Source organism: Myodes glareolus, chromosome 8, assembly GCF_982192425.1.
Source record: "Myodes glareolus chromosome 8, mMyoGla1.1, whole genome shotgun sequence".
Classification (NCBI taxonomy): domain Eukaryota; kingdom Metazoa; phylum Chordata; class Mammalia; order Rodentia; family Cricetidae; genus Myodes; species Myodes glareolus.
In genome coordinates, this window is record NC_142033.1 from 16395723 (window position 1) to 16420947 (window position 25225).

Genomic DNA, 25225 nt, shown 5'->3' on the forward strand with positions numbered 1-25225 from the left:
ATCGAAAATTCATGACCTTGGAGAATATTGTTCATAAATGAAAAGAACTTGCTAAGACATGTGCTCTGATTTACCAACCCCATTTGCAGAAGCACCCTTAGCACTGTTAGAGAGAGGTGACATGTTTTATTACAGAAATAAGACTTTGAAACATGTGGAGATCTGACTGACAGACTTCTGCGGCTTGCTTACTCTCTCCTAAGTCATATTGAAATTTAACTGCCATGGCAGTGATACACTGGTGGGACCAGTGGTGCTTTTTTGATGCATGAGACCCCTTGTGATTAACGCTGCTGGGGGACTGGACTCCTCATGAAAGACAGTTTCAGCAGCAGCATCTTGTAACACTCACTCTTTGAAGCTGTAAAGAAATGACCTCTGTTCTTCCCAGATTACCGGCTACAGCATTCTGCTATAGTAGCAAAAATTTGATTCAGACACTGACAAACGAAAATGGTATTTGCTTAGATAATGTAGAAAGAATGTAACACACAAAGGTAGAATGGGAAGGGAAGGCCAAGTCTTCTGGTTGCTCATACATAATAATGGGTATCAACAAGTTGCTTTAAAAGCTAATAAGCCAATAACACAGGCAACTATTTCAAAATATAAATATTCTTAAAGATGAGTTTTATTGATTAATATCAGATAAGAAACAAAAACTGAAATCAGAAATGGAGCAAGAACATTCTACCAATTCTTTTATAGTATTAATAAATATTACACAAAACTAGAGAATTAAATATGCTCTATGTCATAATTATGAAGAAAATGAAAATCTTAGATATTCAGGACAGAAAAGCTTAAAAGGAAAAAGGAAAACAGAATAGAGAGTACATTGATAATCCTGACCATGGGTATATACCATAAAAGTGAATAAAGACTTTTTCAGTCACCTACAAAGGATGATGGAAGGAGCAACTCAGTAATGAATAGGACAAAGATGTACACTGAGAAAGCAAAGAGGTGGGCTGGGTGTGGTGGCACATGTCTCCAATCCCAGAACTTGGGAGGAAGGGACAGGAGGATCTCCAGATTGAGGTCAACTTTTCTCACAGTGAGTTCCAGGATATCCAGAACTACATAAATAGATCATATCTAAAAAGCAAAGGGAAAGGAGTAAGGTAAGTGTGATGTTTAATGCCTGTAATTCCAGGGCTTGGGTCACAGAGGAATGGATTTCCAAATTGAGGTTATCCTAGGCTACATAACGAGTTTTAGGCTAGAAAGCTAGCCTGGGACACATACCAAAACCTTCTCCCAAAAATTATTTTAAAAGGGAAGGAAAAAAAAGAAGGAAAGAGAAGGGAGAAGGGAGAGGAAGAGGACAGAAGGTGCGACACAAATGAATATAAATAGACAAAATAAAATTGATGTCATGAAGAAAATGAATTCAAGTGAACATAAACACGTAAGTAACAAGAATGGAGAAATGCAACTCGTGATAAATAGAAATACTCTGCAGTTGTTGAGCTTAATCTGCCCTTTTCAGATCACAGGTCAAATGCAGAAAACACAAATAACATTTTATGATTACAACATATTAAACTCTAAAAATAAATTATATGCTTTATGTAGCCAGACAACACTTTCAACTGGTATTATTTTGGGTAGCATTATTTTCATTAATACCAAAGCAGATAATTATATAATTCATAAATAATTAGCCTTGATCACAACTTAGCAAAGGTATTATTATTGACAAAAAATAAAATTGACCCTCCTACTGAAACATTTAAAAATCCTATTTCAAATAATTATTCGATCAAAAAGGAAATACAAAAACAGTACTGTAGAATTTCTAGAAACTTTCATAATAAAAGCAGTTTATATTAAATCTAACAAAATAAATATAAAGCAATTCTTAAAGAATAATACATAGACCTAAGTTACTAAATCAATAAGACAGAAATCAGAAAAAATAAACCATTGATGTAACTTATTAAAAGTTACATAAAGAAAAAAATTCAAAAGTAGAAAAGATTAATGAAAGTAAAGTTTAGATGCATTTGATAAATACATATAGCAATATTTTACTGTTAAAACACAGAGATAATTCATTAAATTATCCAAGGAAAAAATGAAAATGTAAAAAGAAATACCCAATATATCTAACAACATGTTAGAAAGCACTGGGCAAAGACCTCATTTTAATAGCAGATAAAAAGGTACCATGAGCAGGAAAGGTATAAAATCAGTGTGATATAAATATCCCTAACATAATACCAAAAGACATCAACTAGAGGGAGTAGATGGACAACCATGTTTCTGGGCAGAAACTCTCACCATAATGATGAACATTCCCCTGCATCTGCTGCAAAAATAGATAAACAACTCAGATAAACTATTTTTCTTTTGGGGGGAAGCAACTAATTGATTTTAAAATTATTATGGAAAACACAAAAGAAACTAGCCAAAACGTTTCTGCAAAGGAGAAACAGAAGTAACTGGTCAGTCTATGGTCTGTCTCATTTTAGAAAATGGTGCACGTTATTCTCGGGTCCTGCCATAGAAGCCCAAATTTCCCTTGGTTTTTCTTTTGGTTTCGCTCATGACTAGTTCAGTGTTTGTGTTTACATCTTCCCTAAAGAACTAATTAGGGTTAATGCCTATACTTCACAAGCCTAGAGAAGCCAAACAACAAGGTGAACCCAAAGAAAAACATATATAGATCCTCCTGGAAATTGGAAGCAAACAAAATTGCCAGGCTAAAGTTGGGAGCATAGGGGTGGGGGTAAGGGATGAGAGTGGGGTTGGGGGAAGGGGAGATGGAGAGAGAGAAGGGAAAAGGGAAAGACTGGGGAAAGCTTGGGGAAGTGGTAGGGTGGAGATGGAGGAAGGGTGGATATAGGAGCAGGGAAGAAGATCTCTACATTAAGGGAGCCATTTTGGGGGGTGGCAAGAAACTTGGCTCTAGAAGAGATTCCAGGTGTCCATGGGGATGTCCCCAGCTAGGTCCTTGGGCAACAGAGGGGAGGGTGCCTGAACTGACCTTGCCCCACTATCACACTGATGATTGTCCCTATCTCCATTCGTCACTGGATGAAGATTCTATGGTAATATTTGAGATAGAGACCCTCACCAGAGCAAAGGACTGAGCTCCCAATGTACAGCAGAAGAGCAGAAGGAGGGAGAAGACCAGTAAGGAAGTCAGGACTGCGAGGGGTGCGTCCACCCACTGAGACAGTGTGCCTGTTCTAATGGGAGCTCACCAAGGCCAGCTGGACTGGGACTGAACGAGCATGGGATCAAACCGGACTCTCTGAATGAGGCTGACAATGGGAGCTGACTGAGAAGCCATTGATAAAGGCACTGGGACTTGTTTCTACTGCATGTACTGGCTTTTTGGGACCCTAGTCTATATGGATGCACAGCTTCCTAGGCCTGGATGTAGTGGAGAAGGCCTTGAACTTCCCACAGGACAGGGTTCCCTGCCCTCTCTTAAGGAGAGAGTGGGAGGAAGGAGGGTGAGTGGGAGAGCAGGAGGGGAACGGGGAGAAGGGGAGAAAGTGTAAATTTTTGAATGGAAAAATAAAAAAATTTTAAAAATTTTATACCACAAGAAAAAAAGGAACTAATTAGGAAGCATTCAGTTGCTTTTTAGTCCAGTTTCCTATTCAGAAGAGTCCCCTTACACCTAGGTGACCAACCCAGTGTTCTCTTATTTCAAAGAGGGTCTCCCAAATCCCTACCAAAAACTAAAATACAATAAAAAAAGAAATCAGAGCCAAAATTTCCCATTCTATCGGTACTGATGATTCAGCAAGAAATTGGGAGCTATCTAATGCCACAGTGGGAGGTACACACACGCACACACACACACACACACACACACACACACAAGCAATCTGCAAAGTTTGATGCAACTAAAACATAAACTTTAATCTTCATTTAAAAATTATTATAGTTCTTTAGTAACATCAGGTTAATTTGCTTCTCTAAGTTAGGTTAGAAAGGCCCATAGCAGATACTAAAGTCATATTTAGATTCGACTGACCAGTGTTTGTGACTCTGAAGAAAACTAAACCATGGCGAGACTCTTGGCAGGCTATTTGGTAGCCCTTGTGGTGTTAGCAAAAGAAACATGAAGCTAAGAAGCTAAAAGCAAAGGTGTTTAGACTTCTTCTGAAGAGAGCCTCTGTACTATTCCTGGCACCCACCTTTCTGAGCAACTATACATCCTAGCTGGCATGGTGTGGAGAAGATGAGTTATGTAATATTCTTATGTAAAATGCAGAGAAATTGGTTCGTAGATCTTCTAACATTTCCAGTAACAGTTGTCTCAATAGAGTGCATTAGTTGAGACAGTGGCATCATAGGAGTATTTTACACACTGCTACAGGATTAAACATGCTGTAGGTGAGGGAGAAGCTAAGGGTAGACTGAGCTTCTGGTGAACTCATGGTATCACTGACTAAGATGGCATATTCGTTTTGCGTTATGATAGCATACAATTGAGAGAAAACATTTGGGCTCACAAGTTTAGAAGTTTCAACGCTTGAGCAGACAACCTCCTTGCCTTGGGTATGTGGTGGAATATCACAGCAGAAGCCATGGTAGCACAGAGCCATCCATTTACCTTGTAGTCAGAAGCAAAAGAATAGGAAGAGAGTAACATACTGCAATTTTCTTCAAGAACATGTAACCAACAACCCACGACTTCCCACTAAGTTCCATCTCTGAAAAGCTCTATGTACTCTCCAGGACTCCCAACCCCACCCAGAGAGTAAATCTTTACCACCTGTATCCACAAGAGACACTTGGGATCCAAGCTATGGGTAAGGTAATGGGAATAAAATTGGATGTAAGGGTCCATAAATGAAGTGTGAAGTGTTTACTGGGCCATGCCTGTGAAACTATTGAGTGGATACAAAAGTCTAGAGTACAGTTGGTATTTTGGGTCATGAGGCTACAAAGGATCACCGAGGGCAGTGATTCTTAACTTATGGGTTGTGGTACCTTTCATAGTTTATTAGTTAGGGTTTCTATTGCTGTGATGAAACACCAGGACCAAAAAACAAGTTTGGGAGGAAAGGGTTTGTTTGACTTATACTTCCACATTGCTGTTCATCACTGAAGGAAGTCAGGACAGGAACTCAAACGGGGTAGTGCTGTGAAACAATGATCTTGTACCCTGTAAAGATTTATCAGTTGTATTGTTTTAATAAAATTCTGATTGGCCAGTAGCTGGGAAGGAAGCACAGGCAGGGCGACAAGAACAGGAGAATTCTGGGAAGAGGAAAGACTCAGTTTGCAGTCGTCACCCACACACAGAGGAAGGACGATGAGGATGCCTCACTGATAAAAGATACGAAGCCACATGGTTAACACAGACAAGAATTACGGGCTAATGTAAGCTATAAGGGTTAATAAAAAGCCTTAGCTAATAGGCCAACCAGTTTATGAATAATGTATACCTCTGTGTGTTTTGTTGGGACTGAATGGCTGGGAGACTGGGCATGACAGAAACCTCTGTCAACAGGGTAAGAACCTGGAAGCCGGAGTTGATGCAGAGGCTGTCCAGGGTGCTGCTTTCTGGCTTGTTCCTGAAGGTTTGCTCAGCCTGCTTTCTTATAGAACCCAGGACCAGCAGCCCAGAGATGGTATTACCCACCATGGGCTAGGCCCTCCCACATTGATCACTAATAGACAAAATGCCTTATGGCTGGATCTCATGGAAGCATTTCCTCAGCTGAGGCTCCTTCCTCTCTGATGACTAGCTTGTATCAAGTTGATACACAAAACCAGTCAGTACAGAATCAAATGACCCTTTCATAGGGGTTGCAGATCAGATTTTTACATCACGATTCATAACAGTAGCAAAATTACAGTAATGAAGTAGCAATGAAAATAATATAGTTGGGCTTACCATGATATGGGAAATGTATTAAAGGGTCACTTAACCAGTAAGATTGAGGACCACTGACTTAGGGTATGGATAAAGATGTTAAGTATGAGTCTAATTCCATGTTTTGAGAAGTCACTCTTAAGCTCAACCACAAATATTCCTCCATGATTTATAAAAATATAGATGGTTTGTGCTGGCTCCTAGATTCTCGTCTCCATTTTCTTGAGGACTAGAACTGGAAAACTGTATATTTTTATTCATTTTATTGAGCTATACATTTTTCTATACCCCTCCCTTCTCATCCCCTCCCCTTCAACCCTCTCCCGTGGTCCCCATGCTCCCAATTTACTCAGGAGATTTTGTCTTTTTCTACTTCCCATATAGATTAGATTCATGTATGTCTCTTGTAGGGTTGTCTTTGTTATCTAGGTTCTCTGGGATTGTGATTTGTAGGCTGGTTTCCTTTGCTTAATGTTTAAAATCCACTTATGAATGATTACATATGATAATGGTCTTTCTGGGTCTGGGTTACCTCACTCAATATGATGTTTGCTAGCTCCATCCATTTGCCTGAAAATTTCAAAATGTCATATTTTTCTGCTGTGTAAATGTACCACATTTTTCTTATCCATTCTTCAGTCAAGGGGCATTTAGGTTGTTTCCAGGTTCTGGCTATGACAATCAATGCTGCTATGAATAGTTGAGCACATGTCCTTGTGGTGCAGTTGAGCATCCTTTGGGTATACACCCAAAAGTGGTATTGCTGGGTCTTGGGGAAAGTTGTTTTCTAATTTTTTGAGAAATTGACATACTGATATCTAAAGGGGCTGGACCAGCTTGCACTCACATGTTCTCCAGCATAAGTTGTCATCAGTGTTTTTGATCTTGGCCATTCTAACAGGTATAAAATGGAATCTCAGATTTGTTTTGATTTGCATTTCTCTGATGACTAATGATGTTGAGCATTTCCTTAATGTCTTTCAGCCATTTTAGATTCCTTTGTTGAGAATTCTCTGTTTATGTTTTAGGAGTTTTAAATGATCCTTTTATAAAAGGGCTTATCATTTTAAATATGAAAAAAATGGTCCTTAGGGGAGCATTTAATTACATCTCCCCCTCTTCATTTCTTCCTTCCATACAAAAGTTTCTTTTCAATAAATGATAAACTCATATTTCAAATTCCTATCTATTACCTTATTTTGTACAATGTGCTAGTGGTTGGCACAGAAAAATATCTAACAGACTTATTTATTCAATGAGTTATTCTGTTATTTTCTGTGAGTCCTTATGCTAAATTTTACAAATAAAAAAGTTTAAAATATTGTCATTAAGAAGTTTGCATTTGGCTGGGCATATGACACATACCTGTAATCCCAGAACTTGAAAGACTGAGCCAGGACAATCATTGCAACGTCTAAAGCCAGCTTAAGGTATTTATGGAGTTCCAGACCAGTCAGAACTATGCAAGGGACTTTATCTCAAACTGCTTCACCCCCAAAAGAAGTTCATATGTACTTCTTATAATGAGGGAGGAAGGGGAGAGAAGAGAGAGAATCAGGACTGGGATGGCAGGGCATACAGAGCATTGGCTGGGGAGCGAGAAATGAAAGGAGATTGGTTCTGGGAATGAGCAGAGGGGTTTGGGCAAAAGGACCAGGACCTAGAACTCCCAGGAGTATGAGGGACGGTGCTTTGGGAATGGCATGTTGTCCTGTGAAGTCTTAGCATAACATGGGGAAGGGGTGACAGGTACCAACATGGCTGAGAAGGTAGAGTGAAGCTTTTCGGTGCCTACCTGGACAGGTACATAGAGATTAGAGACAGGATGATTTGTAGCGACAATAGAGCTGATGTGTGGTATTCTGAGGCCATGAATAAAAGAGAAAGTGAGAAAGGATAGAGGGTTTCTTTTAATTTTGCTTTATAATTTTTTTGACATTTTAAAGTTTACATTTATTTATTTTGTATAGGAGAGCAGGCAAGGTTTGCATGTACCACAGCATTAATGTGACGGTCAGAGGACAACTTTCAGAAACTGGCTCTCACCTTCCACTCTGTGGGCCCTAGGGATCAAACTTAGGTTGTTGACTTATCTCTGAGCCAACTCCCCAGCCTTGCTTTATAACTCAAATAGGTTTAATATTATGTCCCACTATGCAATAATCCCCTTTATCCACTAAGAGTGTTATTTCCCAACTAAATGCTTTCTAAATACTAGCTAGCCAAAGTTAGACATCGACAGTCTAACACTACTTCTTTATTCAAATGAAAGTGAGACAAGAATTATTTGCTTTTTTCTAATATATCAACTACCCAAACTCAAAATTCTAAATTGACAAAGCCAGATCAACCCAGAGTATCAAAGAATTTGATACTTGCAGAAATAAAATATCTGCCAACCCCTCTGCCCCGTGGTTCCTCTGCCATCCCCTCTGCCCCGTGGTTCCTCTGCCATCCTCTCTGCCCCGTGGTTCCTCTGCCATCCCCTCTGCCCCGTGGTTCCTCTGCCATCCCCTCTGCCCCGTGGTTCCTCTGCCATCCCCTCTGCCCCGTGGTTCCTCTGCCATCCTCTCTGCCCCGTGGTTCCTCTGTCAGCCTCTCTGCCCCGTGGTTCCTCTGTCAGCCTCTCTGCCCCATTGTTCCTCTGTCAGCCTCTCTGCCCCGTGGTTCCTCTGTCAGCCTCTCTGCCCCGTGGTTCCTCTGCCATCCCCTCTGCCCCGTGGTTTCTCTGCCATCCCCTCTGCCCCGTGGTTCCTCTGCCATCCTCTCTGCCCCGTGGTTCCTCTGCCATCCCCTCTGCCCCGTGGTTCCTCTGCCATCCCCTCTGCCCCGTGGTTCCTCTGCCATCCCCTCTGCCCCGTGGTTCCTCTGCCATCCCCTCTGCCCCGTGGTTCCTCTGCCATCCCCTCTGCCCCGTGGTTCCTCTGCCATCCCCTCTGCCCCGTGGTTCCTCTGCCATCCCCTCTGCCCCGTGGTTCCTCTGCCATCCCCTCTGCCCCGTGGTTCCTCTGCCATCCCCTCTGCCCCGTGGTTCCTCAACAGAGGTCGGATATGTCCTACTCCGCTCAGCGCCAGCAGGACTAGGAGTTTCTCAGTCCTGTGTTTGAAGGTTTGCATAACTCCTTCACTCCTGGGCGTTTCTATTTGGCTCCTCTCTTTGAAACTCAAAGGAGCTTGGCTCCACCAGCTACTGAGCAGAGCTGAATCACACATGCCTCTCACATCACATCACCTTGCAGTGCCTCAAGCATCTCCTACTGGCTACTGCCTCCTGGAGGTGGTAAAAATGCGCGTTTTGAAAACTGGAGTCCGTTCCCACAATGAAAAGATCCAGTATATGCTGGCTCAGTTTATGTCAATTTGACACAAGCTAGAGTTATCTGAAAGGAGGGAACCTCAGTTGAGAAAAATGCCTCCATAAGACTGCTGTAGGAATTCCTACCACCAGTAGCCTTTAAGTTACCCGCCCACTTGGGCGTGGCCTCTTATACTATTTATGCAGATGGAAAGTGCCCACCGGGCCTCTTTCCCGGCTGCTGGATTTGGTTGCTGTTCCCTGTTGAGCAGAGGATTGTGATCTGTGAGTCTACCCATAAGTAAATAACCTTTTATTATTCTCAATTCTGAGATAGGGTGGGATTTCTTTTTTAGCATCCTTCTTCATAAGACTGAGTTGTAGATAAGTCTGTAGGACATTTTCTTAATTAGTGATTGATGGAGGAGGGCTCAGTTTATTGTGGATGGTGCCGTCCCTAGGCTGGTGGTCCTGGGCTCTATAAGAAAGCAGGCTGAGCAAGCCATGGTGAGCAAGCCAGTGAGCAGCTCCCCTCCACAGCGTCTGCATCGTCTGCCTCGAGGCCCCTACCCCATTTGAGTTCATGTTCTGGATTCTATCAACGAAGAACTACAATGCGGAAGAGTAAGCCAAATAAACCCTTTTTCTACAACTTGCGTTTGGTCTTGGTACTTCATCACAGCAATAGTAGCCTAACTGACTCTGTGGGTTAACAGAAACTTATGTAGGTTTTTACTTAAGCCAGGTGGTGGTGGTGCTCTCCTTAAATCCCAGCACTTGGGAGGCAGATGCAGGCGGAACTTTGAGTTTGAGGCCATCTTGGTCTACAGAATGAATTCCTGGACAGCCAGGGCTATCCAGAAACCCTTTCTCAAAAAATCAAAACCAAATAATCAAAAGACATCTCAAAGAAAGAGAAAAGGAAGCACAGTAGTAGGTCAGGTTGACTATAAATGTTGGATATAGTAAGAAGGCCACTTAGTTCCCAGCTGCTTAGCCCCAAAATAATCACACAGAAACTGTATTAATTAAATTACTGCTTAGCCCATTAGCTCTAGCTTCTTAATGGCTAACTCTTGCATATTAATTTAACCCATTTCTAGTAATCTGTGTATCACCACAAGGCTGTGGCTTACTGGGAAAAAATCCAGCATCTATTATCTCTGGCGGGGCTACGTGGCATCTCGTTGACTCCACCTCCTTTTTCCCAGCATTCAGCTTAGTTTTCCCCACCTAACTAAGTTCTGTCCTGCTATAGGCCCAAAGCTTCTTTATTCATTAGTGGTAATCACAGCATAAAGATAGAAATCCCACATCAATTAGGTGCCCTGTGGCCAGTGAATCTGAGGATGAAGAGCACTGACTTTGGAAGAGAGAGACCAAGTCTTCTTTACTCTTTGCAGTGTTACCACACTTGAGTTCAAGAGCATGTAACCAATGCCCATGGCCACTTCATTGGTCACTTCCGGTGAGATGTGCTGCTAAATAGTGAAGTATGCAGGAGGAGCTTTCTATAAATGAATGGGAAACAAAATAAGACTCTAAATTCTACTACTGATAGTTAATAGTTATAGTACCTTGATTGGGGTAGGGCTCTCTGTTATCTTGATGGAAAAAAAATGTTTTTAAAGGCATTGTTAGAGGGTTTTCCCCAGGCTTCCTTCCTTATAGGAAAGCTAGACAAAGCCACTGTGTTAAAAAGCCAGAGTATTGAATTTTCATTCTCAGAGAAAGAGAAGCTTCTTCTTCTGTTGCTACATATAAAAACGTCAAAAATATACCCTAGATGGGGTGAATAGTGGGATGGGCCAACTCATAGCTCTGTGTCTGGGTGCTTGCAGGGTTGGTCAATCTGCCAGCTCTCCTTCAACCTCAACACCAGGTGAACTCTGGTACTGCCCTGGCTAGTTCACCCTATGTAGTGAGCAGCAAGGGGCAGGGTGATTCTCCTGCTCGTATGCCCTCCGGGTTGGCTTGCCCACACCTAAATCACCAGGGGCAGCTCTTCTGTGCTGCCTACTCAAGGGCAACTCTTTCTTCTGCTGTGGTTGGCAAGAGGCAGGACCAGGTGCCTTGCTCAAGTGACTTCAGGGACAACTCTCCACGAGAAGGTCCTTCATTCCCAAAGTTACAGGATCTCCTTGATACGGGACAACAGGATATCAAAAAGGAGCCCCATTTAGGGCCTAGTATTGATGATATAGCAAAAACCAGAGACCTCAAATGCAGTGAACACTTATAAGTAACAATATACAGACTAAAGGACCTTGTGGCTCACTGTGTTACTCTGCAGCTTCCACAGCAGGATTTTTCTTTTCTTTTCTTCCAGGGTCAGGGCAGTTGCAAGGGTAGAGGATGGATGGGAAGGAATAAGGAGATGAGTGGGATCCAGATGCATGATGTGAAAACCACAAAGAATTTAGACAAAAGTTAAATTTAAAAAAAAAAAAAGAAAAAGAAAAAGGAATATCCTATAACCTCAGGACGGTCACAGTGGTTCTTAAACATTGTAGCAAGTGTTGAGTTTCACAAGACACAACTTGCTTCTGTTACCTTGTGATGTCACTTCAAGGTAGCCTGTGTGTAAAGAAGGAGAGAATCAGTCTCTCCAGGTAGGAGCTCTGTGGGGGCCTGAACTCCTCCCCAGCTCCCTGCAGAGCCTGTGGCCTCCTCCCTGCTTCTATTCAATGCTGAGTGAGAAGGGTGCCTGCAGCCTTCCTGCTGACAGGGGCAGCGGGCTTCTCACTTAGAGATTTAAGTACATTCTCACTCTTGAACATGGCGAGCGCCACCACCCCGCACCCATCTCCCCCGTAGCCCAGTAAACTAAAAAGGTTTTCTGACAAATACCTGAGCTTCGGGCTCTTCATGCCAAAAGTTAAAGTGAGTTGGGAACAGACATATATTAAACTAAATGACAGTATGGCTGTCTTTTCCTTTTAGCGAAATTATTTTTGTCCTTGAGATTAAAAAATGAATTAGCAGGCTCAAGTCTCTTCTGGCAAAACAATGCACAATGTGAGCTAAATGCTCAATGTTGTGTCATTAGAGCAAGTTCTTTAGATATGAATTTGCAGTTAATCCACCTTCATTATCTCCATTAGCTAACAATGCATGTAATTACTGCTCTGCCAGCCGAAGACATCCAAACACTAACTTTCCCACAGACTCCAAATAGTCACTAAGTTGCTTGCTATAGTTCATTATATTAATAATAGATGTCACCATGATCCTACTCATGTAATTAAACACCACCCATGTGCCTAAACTCCAGTATCGTTTTTAGTTTAATCTGTTACCTGTTAGATACAACAATCATAACAGAAGTAAGGTGCCCCATAATAAAGGTAAATTTAACCAACTGGCTTGAAAGCAGCATTATAAATGATTCTTCATGTATGTCATTTTAGTGTTCATTAAGGGGAGAAATTTTATTGAATAAAATATGAGATGTTTTTAAAGAAATCAATTTAAGCCCATAATTCTCTCCTCAAAAATCATTAGCACCATCAATTTGCATTTATTTTGATATTTTACTACATATGTATGTATCTATAAATAGCTACATATGCTAAAATACATAAGGCAATATTTGTAACATAGTATTAGGTAGTCTAAAATTGAATTAAATTGGGATAGTTCATCTAAGGTGGTTTAGAAATAATTCATAATTGAAATATGACAAGAAATTAGCATGTAACCATGAAGCCTACAGGAAAAGGCATGCTGTCAAGCAGTGTTGCAGTATTATCGCAGCAAATATCTAACCATGGCTTTGTAAGCCTTCAGAAACTGAATTTACTCAAACGTTAAAAAATGTAACATGAAGGGGGCCTGCTTGTTTGTGTTTTCTGTCCCGCCTGGTACACCAGAGCTGGCAAGCCCCAAAGAAAATGACACAGAGGACTCCGCAAGTTATAAAGCTGACTGGCCCGTTAGGTCAGGCTTCTTACTGGCTAACTCACACATCTTGATTAACCCATTTTTCTGATCTATGTTAGCCATGTGGCTCAGTACCTTTTTTTCAGTGGGGCAGCTTACATCCTGCTGCTTTGGTGATCTGGGCAGGATCAGGAGGAATCAACTTCCTCCTCCCCAGAGTTCTCCTGCTCTCTTTTCATCATCATTTTCACTTCCTGTCTGGTTTCCCCACCTACACCTCCTGCCTGGCCAATCAGTGTTTATTTAAAACATGATTGACAGAATACAGACAATTCTCCCGCACCGAAAAAAACTATATATGATTTTTAAAAACAAAAATAAAGCTCAACAGGAAAAAAAAAAACCTAAGTTTCAAATTAAAGTCAAGAAGAAATCATCATTAACTTCAGGCATTTTCCTGTAAACGTGTAAGCAGTGTATTACAGGTTATCAACTTGAGAGTTATTGAAACAACAGCAACTGTCGAGGCTACACGCAGTAACTCACTTAATCTACTGTGTGCCAGGTAGTAACACCTCAAAATCATCATAACTAGTGCTTTATTTTTGCTTAATTTTCCTAATAACTAAGAGAGAAATTAAGGCTATGCATGTCTCAGACAGTAAAAGTAAAAGTCTACAAAGGATAATCGGCTGTGGAAAGAATCGGCAATGAGTCTGTGTCTTGATCAATGCTCCTAACCCTGGCCAGTGCTCATCCCTAGCTCCCAGTCCTGAGACAGACGCTTCCTCAAAGCCCACAAAAACCTTACAAGCTTTATCTCTAAAATGGGAATAATCATTAATTCTATGTACCAGAATTATTGAAAACTGGCTAGACAGTTTATGAGAAGGTGCTCATCAAAACATGGAGCTCAGAATGATGCTTGTTAGGTTATTGTTAAGTTGAGAAAATAGAATGTTGAAAATGAAGAAAGACTTTCTTGTCTCTTGATCAACATTTTCCACAAGAAGGAGTATATTCTTGTAAAATGTCTGCTGGTTACCTGGCTTAACATAAAAGTGCTATCTGAAGGCCAGGGTGAACCAGTATTCTTCAGCTGTGAGACTAGTAAGCGGCAGAGTGAGCTGGCAGGGAGGAAGAGAGCCTGAGAGGTGCCTGGGAGGACGGGTGCCCGGCAACTGCCTGGAGTCACTACCAAGCCTTCCTTACTATGGGCCATACACATGTATTAGTCTCTTATGACATTTAGGCCCTTACAACAGAAAATAGTATTTAAAAGCCTCATGCTCCTCTTCTTCATTCATTCATTATTTACTTAGTTATTTTGAGACAGTATCTCACTAAATAGCTCCGACTGGCCTGGAATTCATTATGCAACCAAAGCTGATATCTAAAAAAATGTGTATGGCCCCCTATCTGGCCATTGCTTGAGATAAGTCCATAGTAATTTGAGTTTTAAAATATTCTTTCATGAGTATTATCATAATAAAGACCCTTAAAAGACTTACAGAACTTGGATTCACAGGGTTAAAAATAATTTTTCAGAAATCTCTGTATACCTATATATGGTAGTGTGTACATATGTTGCTGTTTATCAAATGTATGCCTCCTCTTTTGTAACTGAAGGGGTCAGTTAAGTGCTTATTGTATACAAGATAAGGCATAACACAGTAATTAGGAAGGATGATCAGCAAAGGTCCCAGCAAACATCAGTGGCACACACACACACACACACACAGAGAGAGAGAGAGAGAGAGAGAGAGAGGGAGAGACAGAGACAGAGAGAGACAGAGAGAGACAGAGAGAGACAGAGAGACAGAGACAGAGAGAGACAGAGAGAGACAGAGAGACAGAGAGAGAGACTGGCAGCTGCTTCTACTTACATCATGAACTTGGTCTGAGTAACTTTTGGTCCCATGCTGAGCATTGGCTCAGACACTGTGAACAGTGCCCCCTGTGCTTTGCAAAATATCTCTTCTACCCTGTCGCCAGTCCTCACTATGGATCTGCTTGGCACCCAGCTATTAGGGAAAATGCCAAGGTCCTAGGAGGGTGGTGAGCCAGCAGTCACCCGGACAATGTGGCACATGTTCTCAAACGTCTTCACATCATACTGGGTTTCATGGTGAGCTGTGGCTCTTCCTGCCGAGCAATACCAGTTGTCTAACCCAGACACTCAGCTGCGAGTCCGAGGTCCCAGGTTCCATTCCTATTAAGGAGCTAACCAGCTGGCAGTGGTGTGCTAAACTACTTTATGACCCAACGTTCAACTTCTAACAGAGGTGAGAATTTTCCAGGGTAGATTTTTATGTATCTAGTGACTTTTATCCTTTTTTAATGTCTATATAGTTACTGAGTTAAAAAAAAAAGTACAGCCATAAATAAAGTAGGAAGAAAGAAAGCAAAAGAAATGGACCAAAGGGGTCACATATTTTCAGCAGTAGCGGTTTGAATAAGGATATCCCTGAGAGGCTAATACATGTGAATACTTGGTCTCCGGTTGGTGGAACTATTGAATGATTAGGAGGCGTGGCCCTGCTGGAAGATGTATGTCACTGGATTTTGAGTTTTGAAGCCTCCTGCTATTCTCAGTTTGCTCCACCTCCCGCTTCCTGTTAGAGACTGAGCCCTCAGCTGCTGCGCCAACCACCAGCTACCTCCTTTCCATCATCATGAACTCTGACCCTCTAAAACTGCAAGCCCCAATAAACTCTCCAGCAAGTCATTTTGGTCACAGCAGACGGAAAGCAGCAAGTATATCAGAAATTCCTTTTTGTACTTTCAAGGCTTTCACACCTTGAGATAAGCCGCACAGACCCTGAGCATGCAGAGTCACACACACCATCAGGGGTCGCCCCGCAGGGCACTCACCTCCAGGACGCTCATGCTCCCCGTCCGTGTGCAGCAGCATGGCGATCGGCATGCCTACATTCTTGGATCTTCCTGCTACAACCACATTTCTCCCAAATGTTTCAATTCCTTAAAAAAAAAATACGGTTTGTTTAAATGCATGACTAACACAAAGAAGCAAATGAAACATCTGAAAAGCCGACTGAAATGTTCTTTAAAAATGTCTAATTAAATTTGGATTTTCTACCTGGTCTGCAGCATGCCCTCACTGGATTATTTATGAATATTTCTTTTTACACTTCTTGGATTTGCCATTTCCCCTCTCATTATATCCTCATTTACAAACCACAAAAATGCTCAAGTTGCCATGAAAGTCATTTTAAACGCTGAGTCGCATATGAAGTGTACAGTCTTAAAACACATTACCCGCTAGTCAGACGAAGAAGCTCATGCAGCGATATTAAGCAGCAATGGCAATCAGCCTTCCAGTGAGACTGGGATAACAAGAGGCAGACAGCACACACTTTACTCCACAGGAAGAAGCCCTACTCTGAAAGCCAGCTCTCTGCCGTGCGGAGGCACCATATATCTTCACAGGTAAAATAAAGAAACTGGAACTGACATTTATCTAAGTACGGACAGCCACGTGTTTGATTCTAGAATCTGCTTTCTCTTGAAGTGCTTCCAAGAGAGCAGTAACCGTGGTGGGGGCAGGAAAGCCATCAGTGTGCAAAGCCACGGAGCTTCAGGAACGTATCCACGGCCTGTGAGGACACAACGTGTCTAGCACAGTAGAAGCCCACATGCTTTTATTAAAAACCACTGTCAACAGACAAGGTTCTTACATGATTGGCACATTATCTTATCTTAGCAAGAAAATAGTCTACACTTGGGAAAGATTGTCATCAAAATGCATAATTCGAAAGTCGGAAAACATGGCCACATCTGGAAGGTCCGCTCACTATAAGCTACAACTGTAGTGGGCTATCACCTGGCAGATGGTCTTCACTCCCGTCCACTCTGTTTTGTTCCGTGACATTCATAAATAAATAATAACTTTATAGCCTTTAGTTTTATGCTTATTGTTTTTGTTGCTTGTGTGCAGAGGTAGTTCTACCCAAGCAAGGCTCCAGAGCTCCCCTGCACCTGGCGCTAGTTTCCCACAGACCCAGGTGACCAACCTGCTCTTTTTATTATTTCCCAGACAGCACTGGCAGTGGCAGGTATCAGAGAGCGCTGATCGAGGCACAGTCTTCCGATATTGATAATATGAAATCCATCCACATCCTTTTCTGGGGCAATTCCGTTGCATATTGTTCTTTCATCCATATGGTCTAAAAGTAAATACAATTGGTCTCTTTTAAAATTAATATTTATGTGAAAGCCCCGAGAATGAAAAATGGGGAACTATAGACAGATCAGCTCCAAGACACATAAAATTATTGTTCTATTCTTGCCATCAAAATAGTAACCCGAAATGCTCTTGGAGGGTAGCTGTGATTGGCTGCATCTAGAGCATAGGTTACTAAGAGAATACACTGGCTGGACTAGAGAATTGTGTGGAATGAACAATTTCTAGGAAATGCAGCCACAAGTAGGCAGCTGTCTTTGCCTCAACATGCTTGCAGATTTAAGGGGACCAAATCCACTTTTCTCTACCACAAGATGTGTCCACTAATGGGTGTGTTAAAAAATTGAACACTGTAGATTAAATAGAGTTAAAGAGGAAGCCACAAGGGCTACCCAGATGTGGTGCAAAAATTCTGCTAAAACCTCTGGTTATCCCCCTAACAACATAAAGAAAAAGCAAACTCCTCGAAGCCCAGGTGAAAGGCGAGAGGGTTGGCAAGGAAACAGGATTACAGCTGCAGCACACCCAGGAAGAAAACAGCCGGAGCCGTCAGTCTGGTACAGGCATTTTCCAAACCCTCGGCCAGCAGCCTTAGGAGAAAACCCTGATCCTTGAGCCTGAAGAACAGAAGACAAAGGAGTCCACTCCCATTTCTATTCACCTCTGGAGTCTAGGTCCTCACTGAATACCACACGGGAAAGGAAAGTCATAGAAGTCACAAAGGAAGTGCACACACCTACTCCTGAGTGGCACGGCTGCTTATTCTGCCTACCTAAAGAGGTTGGACGATAGCGGCAAGAGCTTTCAAGGTCAGTTCAGTCAAGAACACACAACACAAAGTCAGCACACGAAAATCAGGTGCATTTCAGCATTCAAACTGCAATAATCAGACAATAAAATTATTCTCAGCTACGATTTATAATAAATTACAAACAGCAACATTCTTGGGAATAAATTTTGGAACAACTCCTGTACTAAGAACTACAAAAGATTGCTGACAATGGACAAAGTTATATTGCTGATAAACACAGCAATGTTTCAGCTTCCCCAAACTGACTTATAAATTCACTGCACTCTTAATCTTAATACTAGATTCTGAAATGTATTGAGAGATATGTTTATATTTTGAACACCTGGCACTTCTATATTATCCAATATCAACTTAAGGTGAACTATTTCTTTCAAGTCTTGAAAAATAAAAAAATCCACGCAAAGCTTCATGCTAACAAGATAAAGTTCACACCCTTAGCATGTAAGGTTTTGAAAATTCACTCGTATATTCACTCAGATGATAGTTGAATGTGTTCCATGTGTTGCACCAGACTTTTTCTTTTGTGACACCAACCAGTGCCCAAATCATGACAGGAAGACTTGTAGTTATGAATGTTCAGCCTTACTTTGTGCTTGTCCCATAGCTCTTACAATTTATTGCATTTCTCTTCATCTACATTCTGCCTCAGGGTGTTTTCCCTTACTTTCCTCCTGTATCTCTTACTTTCATTTCTCATGTCTGGCTGGCTGGTGGCTGCCTGGATTCTGGCCCTGCGTGTGTCCCTCTCTTTCTCCCTAGACTCTTCTCTCCTTTGTGTAGATTTCTCCTCCTACTTATTCTCTCTGCCTGCCAGCCCCGTCTATCCCTCTCCTGCCTGGCTAATGGCCGTTCAGCTCTTCATTAGACCAATCAGGTGCCTTAGGCAGGCAAGGTGAAACAAATGCCCCACATTTTTACATAATTAAACAAACGCAGCGCAAACAAAAGTAACACACCTTTACAGAGTTAAAGTAGTAATCTTCAGCAGAAACAAATGTAAGACATCTTTGTTCACTTAAAATAATATTCCACAGCAATGTGTCCAGTGGGGAGTTAGAATGTGTAAGTGAGCCAAAGATAAAATTCATGTCCTATGGAACTTACATTCTAATAGCATAAATATTTACCCAAACAGTTTAACTGGAGTCTCAATATACATTCTTTGTCTTCTATATAAAGAAAAAATCAAGACAGATAATACTTACAAAATGCCTGCTTATCCAATATCATCCATAAATTATCTTATCATTGAGAGGTGGGGAGACAGAAAAGAAATGGGAAGTGAGTCTCACCTCACGGAGTCACTCCAACTCCCAATTTGAATCTGGTAAAGGCTGGAAATGGAGCCGGTGGGATCCTCTAGGCTGGTGGTTCCCAACCTTCCTAACACTGCGACCCTTTAATGTAGTTCTTCATGGTGTGGAGATACCCAACTACAAAATTATTGTCGTTGTTACTTCATAACTGTAATTTTGCTACTGTTATGGATCATAATGTAAACATCTGTTTTCTGGTGGTCTTTCTTGACCCACATGTTGAGAACAGCTGCTCCGGGTGGATCTTTTTCTCCATGTACCTGTAGCCTCCCTCTCCCACAGTCACAAAGACTGTTCAGGATGTCTGGGAACTACTTTACAGATATCCTATCAAGGTTAGAATCTATACATCCTATGAAGCTAAATTTTAAGCTTGGCTTTATCTGAGTCTATGATTCTCTGGTGTGAGCTGAAGATTATATAGAAATCTAATGTGGCCCTTATTCTTCTGAGTGCTGGGAGAAAAAAGGCGGAGTCAGAGAGGTGCCATCTAGGCACCAAAGGAGACAGGAGCCTGGGAACCTTACCTGTAAACCCCAAGTCTCATGGTAAAATATAAAATAATAGAGATGGGTTAATTTAAGATGTAAGAGTTAGTAAATAAGAATTCTAAGCTATTGGCCAAGCAGTGGTGTAATTAATGTCGTTTCTGTGTAATTATTTCAGGCCTGGGCAGCAGGAAATGAACAAGCAGTCTCTATGTACAACCTTGCTTGCCAAAATCTCAGGAACAATAATTTAGATTCAGATTGTTCCTTAACTATCTGTCTCCCCTGTCAGGCCAGAGTGTTTGAAAATTAAATTCAATAATACACAGCCTATAAATATATGTATCTTATTTTTTAAATGTAATTTTTTTAAAAAAATTTCTTGTGTACTGTTTTTATATCAGCCCTCTCCCTCTTCTTCCTCTGTCTCTCTCACACCTCCAGTCCTGCTCCTGTACTGTTCATGACCTCTCTTACTTTAATTGTTATTGTTACAGGTGATGAAATAATATATTTTTGTAAGTGAATAAATATGTAAATGTGTCTCACTGAGTTCATTTAGTGTTGTTTATATATATATTTTAAAAGTCTTTTTAAAAAAGAAATATACACTATGTAAATGGAACTTTGAGATGAATACACTAAAAAAAAACAGATGATAAAGGAAAAATCAAAAGATGGGAAGAAAACCAGAAAATTACTGTTGCTTTTGAAATTCCTGAATTTTAAGTGGTTTTGTTGTTGTTATTTTATATGTACGGCTTTGTTTTGGTTTTGGTTTAAGAAATTATCTCAGAAAAAGGTATGTCTGAACTTGGACAATAAAACAAACCTTCTTTGGATGGCGTCTACCTAGGCATGAATGGAAAGAGACATTAGTGGCTCCAGAAACAAACCCCTGGAAGACACAAATTGTCTTGGTGATTGTCCCCACAAACTACTAACAGTTGTAAAACTGCCTGCTCAATGCTGCCACCTAGTGGAGATACATTTCATTTGTAGGACAGTTGTCTGTCCTTATCCTTGTCTTTTATCTCATTAAAAAAGTTATCTACAAAATCTTTAAGTGGACAAATAACATTGTGAGAATGGGATTTTGAAAATCATGATAAAACTATCTGGAGCAAAAAGTTTCTTCAAACAAAATATTGTTTTTAAATGAATCTTAAATTGAATTAACTATAATTCACAGCTTTAAGACAGGATAATTTATTGTTGGTGATATTCATTTTTAGTGTATTGTGTGGGTGCCTGTGTGCATGCATACTGTGTGCGTGTGTGTGTGTGCGTGCGTGTGTGTGCTGTATACATGTGTATGTGTTCATGTGTATGGAGGCCTGAGACTGACATTGGCTGTCTTGTCCTGTTACTCCCCCCACCTCGCCTTTTGAACTAGATTCTTGTAAACTGAGACTGCTCTTTTGCTTCCCAGACATCAAGACCCAAATAATCACACAGAAACTGTATTAATTATAACACTGTTTGTCCTGTTAGCTCATGTTTTTTATTAACTAACTCGTACCTCTTAAATTAACCCATTTCTATTAGTCTGTGTATCACCAAGAGGCTGTGGCCTACCGGTAAGGTTCCAGTATCTTTCTCCTTCAGCAGCTACATGGCGTCTCCCTGATTCTGCCTTCTTTCCTCCTCTATTTCTCATCAGATTTCCTGACTTGCTCTATTCTACCCTGCCATAGACCAAAGCAGGTTCCTTATTAAACAATGGTAATAAAACATATTCACAGCATACAGAGGGGAATCATGCATCAGATTCTCAACGAACAGAAGCATGCAGATTTGGTAAGGTAAACTAGAAAGCAAGTTTCATGGGTCCTTCTGCCTCTGCCTCTCCAGTGCTAGGGTTAAAGGCAAGCAACATCATGCCCAGCTTTTTACATAGGAACCAGGGACCCAAAGTTAGATTGTCTCATTTTCACAGCACTTCACCAACAGAGCCACCCCTCTTAGGACACAATCTTTCTATCAACCCCAAAATACCCAAATTTCAGTGGATTCTTTATTTTTCATCATAACTTATGTATATACAAATTTTTAATCAAAACAAAAGCTTGACAATAATCTATATTTTCCATTACACAAATAATCCACCCATTAAGCCATCTCTACTCCTATTCCAACCTGTTTTAAATCTCATCTTGGTTCCTGTGCCTATTACTCCTTTGGTGTCTTTTCTGAAAACTTAAGCCAAAAAGGTTTAATGGTGACAAATTACATCAGACTGATTGCTATGCCCAAAATAAATCAGAATTTAAAATTAATCTTCTGTGTCAAGTCCTCCTTTATGCTGATTATTTTATTTAACGCTAAAAAATAAACCCCTATGAAGCACGAAGCATTTTCTTCACTTGCCAGGTGAAAACACTGAGGCAAAGAGGTGACCAGTATTATCTGTTAGTGAATGGCAGGGCCAAGACTGAAGTCCAGACAATTTCATTATAAACCCACCTTTTCCAACATCACTGTGTCTCTGAATATTAAAAGGTATAACATGTATTCATACACTTCAAACATTTACTCTATCCACTAGCTAATGCTGATACCCTGGAACTGTATAAATTAGGGTTCACATATTAGTGTGGGGGATCAGTCTGTCTGGATCCAGATATGGCTACTCAGAAGGAAAGGATGTGACCTCTGTGTTCTTGTCACCAAATACACACCATGATAGCTCCACCCCCACAGAGTTACTATGAGGATTCAAACTGAAATGGTAAATACAAAATCTTCATATAGCAAAGACTCTGTTCAGTGGATACTCGCCCCTGGAATTTTGTGTACATATTATTGACTTTGAATATAGAAAAGTGCCATCTCTCAAACCACTCTCACATTTGCTGGGGTTCCTGTTACTCTGGAAGAGAGAATTCAAGCAGGTTTGTCTGTAGTACAGATAGATCACCAGTGCCATCTAGTGGCCATCAGTAACAAAGTCACTGGTCACAAAGGCAGCATTAGATACAAATTTGATTTTGTTAGGACAAACTAAATACAATGTACTCAAAAGTCTGACAACAGAAATACAGTGATTTGGAAGATAACTCTAAAAAATTTAATTATGAAAATTGTATTTATTTATTGTATAAATTAACTATCTCATGATTTTGTACAATAGGTCTCTAGAAGCCTCTGTCTACAATGTATTTCTTTCAAAGACCTGAATGGGAATTGAATATTTATTATGTAGTTCACATAGAGACATAAAGTGTGTCTTCTCATGCATCCAGCCTTACACCCACATGACATCATACACGTCTAGAACAGACCAAAGAGATTGGCCTGTAAAGATGAAGGGAAAAGAAACAAGAGACAATAATGTAGTGTAACATCTGAGTAGATCAGGAAAACGGAACAACAGGGAGAGGCAGGAGTCACCTATGCCTGCAAGAAGGAAAGGTAAGAACTCTGTTGTAAAACTCCAACATACATAAGAATAGTAAGTCACTCCATCCGAATTCAACCGAAATGTAAATGGAGACATGCAAACCAACCGCAATGCTAACACAGCATCCTGTGAAGAACTGCAACTATACAACGACGGGGAACTGAATGAAGGTCAGGGAGAAATAAGGGACAGGCTCCTGTTGTCAGATTGATGAATATCTTAAATATCACCATAGAACCTTCATCCAGCAACTGAAGGAAACAGAGGCAGACACCTGCAGCGGAGCACTGGGCTGAGCTCCCAAAGCTGAAGAGTGGGAGGTGTGAGAATATCAGCAAAGAGGTCAAGACCATGACAGGGATACCCACTGAAACAGTCTACCTGAGCTAATAATGGGAGCCCACCAACTCCAGCCAGAGAGGGAAGGAACCAGCATAGGTCCAAACTAGTGTCTTTAAATGTGGGTAACAGTTGTGTGGCTGGGGCAGACTGTGAGGCCACTGGCAGTGGCACCAGGATTTATCCCTACTGTTTGTACTGACTTTGGGGGAACTTAGTCTCTTTGGATGGATACTTTGCTCAGCCTAGATATAGTATGGAGATCCTTGGACCTTCCCCAAAGCAATGTGCCTTACCCTCTCTGAGGAGTGGATGGGGGTAGGGAGGGAGAAGGTGGAGGACATGGGAGGAAGGTAGGGAGTGGGAACTGGGATTGCTATGTAAAATTTTAAAAATGATAGTTTATTTTCTCTTTTAAAAAAGTAAAATTAAAGAAATTATAAAAAAAATAAGGAATGGGGCCATGATGAAAAGAAGAACAGAATCCCAAAGGAAGTAACATCAGCTAGAATTTCACATTAAGGAACTCTCTGAATGTACAAATAAAATATATACGGTTTAGAAGGGAATGTGGCAAATCAATCTATCACTCCATTGAAAAGACATTTGCTCCACAACAGTTGCATACTGAGCTAGTGATTGCTATGCACGCCACTCTTGACATGATTTGATTTAAAAAATAAAACAAAGAGAAAAACAGACACTTCAATTCTTGTGACTAATGTTTTAAAAGATAAGATTGTAAATAGATATTAATCACACTACTTTTTATGTCATTATACATTTACAAACCACAATAAGATAGTTTCTAATGCCTGAAAAAAATTTTAAGAGACACAAAAAGTTGCTAATTTTCCCACTGTTTATTAGAAGCACCACCTGCCTTCAGCTTGCAATCAGCTGTGGTTTCTCCCAGCTGAGCAGAGAGGTGTCTTGCCCAAACCTAAATTTCCTGTTCAGTTTTTCATCTTGTCAGTATAAACCTTCAAAAACCTGTTAGCTGTTACTACTGTGCTAAATCCTCTTCTGAAAGTGGTCTATAAATTGCCTTCAATACCATGATAAGCCCTTTCTCCTGCCCAACCCAGACACACAAAAGAGCATCATGTACCTGGAAGAGGGAGCTGAACAAGTATACCACTGACTCTTGGGTCCATGTTCAGTTGATCAGTGATATCCAAAAGCTCCTCCTGAGAAACGTTCTCGGGCTTTAGGATGAGCTCACTGCAGATACCTGAAAGACAAGAGAAGGTCACTTGTCTCTGCTCTTCTCCAATGTGTGTCTGGTCTCCTCTGACCCTGCCCCACTAAAGGGAAAACCCTTCTACAGAGTCAATGTTCTAGTCACCCAGGAGGAGGGATTTCTCAGACCGTACAGGGATTCTTTCCTGATTTCTAAGCATCATTTGCCTACTACTCCATGTGACAACTTGCACTGACTCATGACAACCCCTCTTAGAAGATTTGAAGAGACCAAGCGAGACAGAAAATTACTGAAGTTTATGATTCAGTCAGAGTGGATGCACTGAACACAGGTGATGGGGAACCTTTGATTTATCATAATACATTATTATTATTATTATTATTATTATTATTACATATTATTATACTTATTACAATGTATAAGTATCTGATTGAG

The 25225-nt window shown here is 40.9% G+C and overlaps 1 protein-coding gene across 6 annotated transcripts in view; it reads right to left on the reverse strand.

Moving 5' to 3' along the window:
* The window catches only part of Mthfd2l (methylenetetrahydrofolate dehydrogenase (NADP+ dependent) 2 like), a 146814-nt gene that overhangs the window by 103263 nt on the left and 18326 nt on the right, over positions 1-25225 (reverse strand). For all 6 annotated transcript variants that reach the window (XM_087908871.1, XM_087908869.1, XM_087908868.1 and 3 more), the window contains exons 3-5: positions 24698-24820; positions 17060-17212; positions 15900-16007 (exon numbers count right to left, since the gene is read on the reverse strand). In XM_087908871.1, coding sequence (XP_087764997.1) covers positions 15900-16007; positions 17060-17212; positions 24698-24820 — 384 coding nt within the window. The remainder of the gene's footprint in view (positions 1-15899; positions 16008-17059; positions 17213-24697; positions 24821-25225) is intronic.